Source organism: Chiloscyllium punctatum, chromosome 47 (assembly GCF_047496795.1).
Source record: "Chiloscyllium punctatum isolate Juve2018m chromosome 47, sChiPun1.3, whole genome shotgun sequence".
Lineage (NCBI taxonomy): Eukaryota > Metazoa > Chordata > Chondrichthyes > Orectolobiformes > Hemiscylliidae > Chiloscyllium > Chiloscyllium punctatum.
In genome coordinates, this window is record NC_092785.1 from 19,019,504 (window position 1) to 19,027,480 (window position 7,977).

General features: G+C 45.7%; 1 protein-coding gene across 1 annotated transcript; it reads left to right on the forward strand.

Moving 5' to 3' along the window:
- Nucleotides 1–1,413: 1,413 nt before the first annotated feature.
- On the forward strand, nucleotides 1,414–7,278 carry LOC140468532 (cystatin-B-like). The gene is made up of 3 exons (XM_072564620.1): nucleotides 1,414–1,556; nucleotides 5,542–5,643; nucleotides 6,680–7,278. Exons 1-3 carry the CDS (start codon nucleotides 1,482–1,484, stop codon nucleotides 6,809–6,811), a joined length of 309 nt encoding a protein of 102 aa, XP_072420721.1. The 5' UTR covers nucleotides 1,414–1,481; the 3' UTR covers nucleotides 6,812–7,278.
- The last annotated feature ends 699 nt before the right edge of the window (nucleotides 7,279–7,977 follow it).

Below are 7,977 nucleotides of genomic sequence, written 5' to 3' on the forward strand. Positions count from 1 at the left end.
CCCTGGGGTTGAAGTGTTCCGAGGCGGAGTTACAGAGTTCACATGCCACTTACGTAGAGCTAGCTCCCAGGAAGGAGAAAAAAATAGAATGAATTGGTGAAAACTTGGAACTTCACCTGCTTCAAATCTCTCTCATGAGTTTGAAGCCCCAGGTCTTTTAGATTTAAGGACAACCAATCATTCTCTCCCTGAGAAAGTAAATCTGTCTAGGGAGTGCAAAACCAGTTCAAGGATACAGAGTAAATCATTTTGGACAGAGATGAGGAGAAACCTCTTCATCAGAGGGTGGTGAGTTTGTGGAAGTCAGAAAACACTTCAGGCCCAAATATTAAGTGATTTAAATTGGGAGTTAGTTACAGTTTAGATTAGATTATTTATAGTATGGAAACAGGCCCTTTGGCCCAACAAGCCCACACCAACCCTCCAAAGAGCAACCCACCCAGACCCATTCCCCTAACGCTACGGGCAATTTAGCATGGCCAATTCACCTAACCTACACAGTTTTGGATTGAGAGAGGAAATCGGAGCAAACCCACGCAGACACAAGGAGAATGTGCAAACTCCACACAGTCAGTCGCCTGAGATGGGAATTGAACCCAGGTCTCTGGTACTGTGAGGCAGCAGTGCTAACCATGTGCTGCCCCTTCTTGGTGCTAACTGGATTAAAGTGTTTGGGGAGCAAATAGGGACAGGGGACTGAGTTGGAGGGACAGCCCTGATCATCCTGAATGGTGAGGCAGGCTCGAGGGGCCAAATGGCCTACTCCTGCTCCCATTTTCCAAGTTATTCTGGCTTCTCATTTTCTCACCCTGTTAACCTCATCACCAATGGAGAAAATGTGGGTTCCAAACCTGCAGAATGAACCCTGAGGCAGGGAGCATGTTAACACAGGTATATTATTGCACAGCCTCTGATACTTGGCATGGACACAATCGGAAGTGAGCTCTCAATGTGACATGAGGCAGTGTGAGGGAATTAGGGCTTTACACCAACAGCTCAACAACAGAAGCTGGGTAACGTGGAATGATGGAAGGTGCAAGACTGCCATTCAGCCCATCGTGGCTCCTTGGGAGAGGAGTACATTTAGTCAGAGTTAACAATACTTTATCTGTCCCAAGCCGAGACACCGACCCTGCTTCGCATGGGGCACCAAAGCTAATCTAAAACTGTTCAGTCCATTCCTACCTTCAATCCTCATCGTTAAAATTACAGGAAATTAAAAGAGGAAGTGACAGGAAACAGAGGATGGAAAGCTTGAGTGTCAGAAAGGGAAGGAAAGGAGGAGGGAGTGAGGCAATCAACACAGGAATCAGCACTATCAACTATTTTCCAGGAGACAGAATTAAATGAATCATAAAAGGCTGAGGGTGGGGTCAAAGAAGAGGGAGGAAACTTTATAAATGTAGAATGCTGAACAGAGAAACAGAGCAGAAGGCGGCACGAGAGAGACAGAGAGAGAGAGAGAGAGACACACAACAAGAATGGCATCACAAGTACCTGGTGGTGCAGCTGATGTTGCAGCTGTCACTTCTGAGATTCAGGCTATTGTCCAGTGTGTAAGTAACCTTTCTCCATCTCCACTTTACCCTGTAGAACAAACCAGACCAATCCACTCCACTTTTCACCAACTCTGGACACCAATGAGTCTTTGATAAAACTGAGGTTTTTGTTTTCAAGACCATGCTGGGAGTTACAGAGTTCACATGCCATTTATGTAGAGCTAGCTCCCAGGAAGGACAAAAAAAAATAGAATGAATTGGTGAAAACTTGGAATTATATGATTGAGGAAAGAAAACCTTTCTACACAAGACATTGGCATCAGCTCAACTTTCACCACTGTCTGTGGGATTGGTTTAGTGTCCCAACCTAAAGACACTATTTCACAGTGCAGCCCTCCCTCAGTACTGACCCTGAGACAGTGCAGCGCTCCATTGGCACTAACCCTCTGACAGTGCAGCACTCCCTCAGTACTGACCCTCTGACAGTGCAGCACTCTCTCAGTACTGACTCTCTGACAGTGCGGCACTCTCTCAGTACTGACCCTCTGACAGTGTGGCACTCCCTCAGTACTGACCCCCTGACAGTGCGGGACTCCCTCAGTACTGACCTTCTGACAGTGCAGCACTCCCTCAGTACTGACCCTCTGACAGTGCGGCACTCCCTCAGTACTGACCCTCTGACTGTGCAGCACTCCCTCAGTACTGACCCTCTGACAGTGCAGCACTCCCTCAGTACTGACCCTCTGACAGTGCAGCACTCTCTCAGTACTGACCCTCTGACAGTGTGGCACTCCCTCAGTACTGACCCTCTGACAGTGCGGCACTCCATCAGCACTGACACTCGGTCAGTGTGGCACTCCCTCAGTACTGACCCTCTGACAGTGTGGCACTCCCTCAGTACTGACCCCCTGACAGTGCGGCACTCCCTCAGTACTGACCCCCTGACAGTGTGGCACTCCCTCAGTACTGACCCCCTGACAGTGCGGCACTCCCTCAGTACTGACCCTCTGACAGTGTGGCACTCCCTCAGTACTGACCCTCTGACAGTGCGGCACTCCCTCAGTACTGACCCCCTGACAGTGTGGCACTCCCTCAGTACTGACCCTCTGACAGTGTGGCACTCCATCAGTACTGACCCTCTGACAGTGTGGCACTCCATCCGCACTGACACTCGGTCAGTGTGGCACTCCCTCTGAGAAAGTCTACAGCCTTAAAACTTGTATTTAAATAGTTAGACTACTGCACTTCAAAATAGACAGGCAGGAAGGCTCAGAAAATGGGGGGATCTTAAGGAATGCAGAAGACAGGGATACCTGGGCTCACCAAGTGATAACAGGGTGCTATAAGACAATTAAGAACATTTGCCTTAGCATCGGTGAACCTGTGTGAACAGGACACCAAGTGATAACATTCATAGCCATTCCCTTGTGAAATTAATGACTGTTTGATTCTGACCCTGAAACAAAACTCTGGACTATCAAAAGCTTTGTAATTCATGATTGTCCACTCCAATGGATTCTTATTACCCCTTGCAAGCGGGGCAGACACAATGAGAAAAAAAAAATCTTTGCTGACTTGAGAGTTTAAAAGGACATTAGAGAGACCATTTTAGTGCTGAGCCTGTTGAATCCAGTAGAAAATTAACTCGTAGTGCTTATCTGCTATGGATTGAATTTAATTGCATTTTGAGACTTTATGATGTTATTGAGTAGCCATTACTGGTTATTAAATACAAACTCTCTAAAAGATAATATTGATGAAGCCTTAACTTACTTGCTGATCTTGCAGATCACTCTATAAACCTGTCCCAACATCAATTCTAACAAATCAGATCTTCTGTCTTGTTTGAATTTGAATCACAAACTTGAAAAGAAGGCATGTTTAATTCGAGACTCATTAATCATTTTAAATACAACCTTGCAGTAACATTTCAGCCTCAGGCACAGAATGATTCTGTGCTTAAGATAAAAAGCAGGAATCTGCTCCCAACTTAAAATTATTCGAAACCTAACATTGAAGAGATCCTGACACAATCTTGTCGGGAAGCCATTTTATGGTCAAACATTTGCCTTCCTTGCTAAGACACCATTTCATAAAACAATTGTATCAGACACTCTGGGGGGTCTGAAACCTGTTGATCTTCCAGCTGAAGGAGTTGACCCCGACTGAATGTTGCAGACTGGCACATTCCAAGGTCCAAGACTACGTGTTGAGGGCCGCGCTGAAGCTTGGGGCAGCTGCCGCCAAGGCGCGGTGGGGAAAGACCACCGTGTAAGATCGGCCTGCCTAAAGAAGAACAGGGGGCCCATGCGGACGTTTTTTTGGGCTCTGCTGATGCCTCAGCCAAATATATGTACAAGATTGAAAAATGCACAGACCTGTATATGACAAGGATAAATTCGAATCTGTGTTTGTAAATGTGGACATATGTATGGCATGACCAAATGTACAGACCATCAAATCATTTTATGAATAAAGTATATTTTTGAAATTAAAAAAAATTGTATCAGACACTCAGAAATTGGGCCCCACTGACACCTCAGCAAAATATCTAGATGGTCAATGTACAGACTTGTACATACGAATGATTAATTCCGATCTCTGTATGTAAAGAAATGCAATGTGTGCATTAGAGTGGTATATCTATTGTATAGATATCAAAATAATTTTATAAATAAAGTATGTTTTTGAAATTAAAAAAATTGTATCAGACATGCAAGCTGTGCAAGGTTACCTTATGGACTCTCCAATTAGTTGAGACTGGTACCTCTATGATCGGGACTTATCTCGCTAGCAGGCCCCTGACTCAGCTCGGTATGCTTTACTCACCAGATGGATAGTTCAAGGACTGTAGGAGTGATCAGTCAAGTGCACACAGATCGGTCAATTAATTTTCCTTCCTTACAAATTATTGCCTTTCACTGTGATCTGTCGAAGTAAGAACACGCAGTGTTTTTTGTAAACTTTTGTATGAAGGAAGCCACTTTGTCGCAGTACACCGGAGTAGACTGCTGAGGCACTGGAAGAGCTGGTACCCTACTCTCCGAGGTGATTAGAACCTAGTCAGTTTAGTTTATAGGTATAAGTCTTATGTTGTAACAGTGATGCTGTTAGTGAATTAAAGGGATGATTAAAATTAATCTAAGCTGTAAGAAATTTTTATTCCAGACTTCCAAAGAGTACGATCTCCGGAACGAACTGAGAGAGGCTTTACACTTCTAAGTCCACAAGAGATTCCCTGGGCCAATCAAATCTCTACTTTAACTCCTCAGTACTGACCCTCTGACAGTGCAGCTCTCCCTCTGTACTGACCGTCTGACAGTGCAGCACTCCCTCAGTACTGACCCTGCGACAGTGCAGCACTCCCTCAGTACTGACCATCCGACAGTGCAGCACTCCCTCAGTACTGACCCTCTGACAGTGCAGCACTCCCTCAGTACTGACCCTCTGACAGTGCGGCACTCCCTCAGTACTGACCCTTCGACAGTGCAGTGCTCCCTCAGTACTGACCCTCTGACAGTGCGGCACTCCCTCAGTACTGACCCTCTGACAGTGCGGCACTCCCTCAGTACTGACCCTCTGACAGTGCAGCACTCCCTCAGTACTGACCCTCTGACAGTGCGGCACTCCCTCAGTACTGACCCTCTGACAGTGCGGCACTCCCTCAGTACTGACCCTCTGACAGTGCAACACTCCCTCAGTACTGACCCTCTGACAGTGCGGCACTCCCTCAGTACTGACCCTCTGACAGTGCGGCACTCCCTCAGTACTGACCCTCTGACAGTGCAGCACTCCCTCAGTACTGACCCTCTGACAGTGCGGCACTCCCTCAGTACTGACCCTCTGACAGTGCGGCACTCCCTCAGTACTGACCCTCTGACAGTGCAACACTCCCTCAGTACTGACCCTCTGACAGTGCGGCACTCCCTCAGTACTGACCCTTCGACAGTGCCGTGCTCCCTCAGTACTGACCCTCTGATTTTGAGTGTGTTTTTCACTAATGCTGACATTTTCTGTTTTTCTCCATTGTGTCTGTCCCCAGTTGAAATGCTCAGTTGTGGCAAAGTTGAATCGACCTCTGCATGTTTATCACGCCATCTCGTATCGCTCACAACTGGTTGCTGGAACAAATTACTTCATCAAGGTTTGTAAATACAAATACCCTGTATTTCTCTGACAGTTTTATCCTCACAGAATCCATCCAAAAGCTCTGTCTAAAAACCAGATAAATCACAAAGTGCTGTGAATATTCAGTCCCTGGAGCCTGCTGTGCGATTCACTCAGGATCTGATTGTGTCCAGAGTCCCTCTGTTTGCACTCTGTTTCATTTGGTTTATTGAAGTAACAGAGAAACCGATGTCTCAAATCACTGGGAATACATTATTTGGGGTATATTTGATCACAGATTTCTGTAATGCCCCAGTAAAAGACAAGAGAGATGGGTTGAAATGTATGAGCTCATGGACAACTCGGGAGGGAATGTCGGAGCTTACAGAGACAGGGAAGAGTGTAGGGATTGGAACTGGTTCCAGAAAAAGATAGGATGCCGAACTGACACAGTTTTCACTGTTGAAGGGTCAGTACTGAGTGAGTGATGTACTGACCAAGAGGTATAACTGAGATTGTACGCCTCCTTTGTGAACTTAAAAATCACACACCAAGTCACAGCCAACAGGTATGTTGGCAAGTACAAACTAGCTACCTGATGAAAGAGCAGCTCTCCAAAATCTTGTACTTCCAAATAAGCCTATCGACTATAATATGGTGTGTTACGTTTTTAATTTAATTCGTGGGCGGCACGGTGGCACAGTGGTTAGCACTGCTGTCTCACAGCGCCTGAGACCCGGGTTCAATTCCCGCCTCAGGCGACTGACTGTGTGGAGTTTGCACGTTCTCCCCGTGTCTGTGTGGGTTTCCTCCGGGTGCTCCGGTTTCCTCCCACAGTCCAAAGATGTGCAGGTCAGGTGAGTTGGCCATGCTAAATTGCCCGTAGTGTTAGGTAAGGGGTAGATGTAGGGGTATGGGTGGGTTACACTTCGGCGGGGCGGTGTAGACTTGTTGGGCCGAAGGGCCTGTTTCCACACTGTAAGTAATCTAATCTAATTTTGTTCACCTCAGTCCAACAACAGCACTGCTACACCACTGCACTGAAAACTTATTGCTGTCTTTTTATTTTGAAGGTTGTGGTTGGGGATGCCAATGATTACATACACATGCGGGTGTTCCAGCCACTGCCCTCTTCCAATGAGAAACTATCACTGTTGGATATCCAAACGGACAAGAGGCTGCTTGATGAGATTGAGTACTTCTAGGAGAGACCCAGCGCGTTGCCTGCATCTCACTCCCCTCACGCTCAAATACCATTTATAAGCAAACGCCCTGCTTTTTGCCTCCCTTTCCCTCCTGACCACTGGACTCTCCCTGCCTCACAGCTGTCCCTCCCCCAAGTACATTGGAGTGCTTCAAGAAGGCAACTCTCTATAACCTTCTCCAGACCAATTAGTAACAGGGCAACAAATGTTTGCTCGGTGTTTATTACTAATGCTCCATGGGATTAATGATTCCAACACAAAAATCCTGTTCCCCGTTCTCACAAAACATCTCCAGCTAGAAAAGCCTTAATGCTGTGCTCATGGGATCTTGTTTTGTGTAAAGCCACCCCAGTCCCCAAAAACCCACGGGAGATCTGAAAAGTTCCTCTGACATGGCATGCCCCTGGAAAGCTAATCAACTGTAATTGCATCGCAAAATATTCAATAAAAGCATTCTGATGCATTTACTTGTGGCCGTTGATTCTTTCAATTTTAGAAGTGAGATCAGATGGATTCGAGAATCAATTGCTGAGTGCCCTGCGGGATACCAGCTTCTGTCTGAACACAGGAAAGGTGGTGTCTGACAGATTAGGATTTGTAAATTAGATTTTGAAGTAGAGATAAAATAGAGGTGTGGATTCAGTTCTATGGAAGTTTTTTTTTAATGGTCAGAAAGCCATCTGGAATAGTGAACTCAAGGTATCACTTCCAAGATGGTCTGTGGACTTTCGTTGAGTATCTAGTTCGATATGTATGGTGATAACCGATGGAGTAAATGTTAAACTTTTATGACATATACAGAAAAAAGACCAGGGACTACTAATGGGCTACTAATAGGTTAAATAAAATTCAGAACCACCATGTTTTCAGTGCAGAAAGATTGGGTCAACCCAGCGGAAGGGAATTCTGTTCATATGCAGGAAAAACTCCAGTTCAGGAGAAGCGTTTGCAAAGTCTCTACACTGTGAAAGTTTGTGCCGAATTTTCTCAAATGTCAGCACGGAAAAGAGGTTTGGGTGATCTCTCCTGCAAAAATGTCTCAAAGTCATAACTGAAACAGTCAGTTAAGTTACAAATTATAGTTAAGACAGGAGTGATATTTCATTGAGAACGAATATCTGCAAAGGATATTCCTGGGAAATCTTGTTTTCCTGTTAAAATCATTC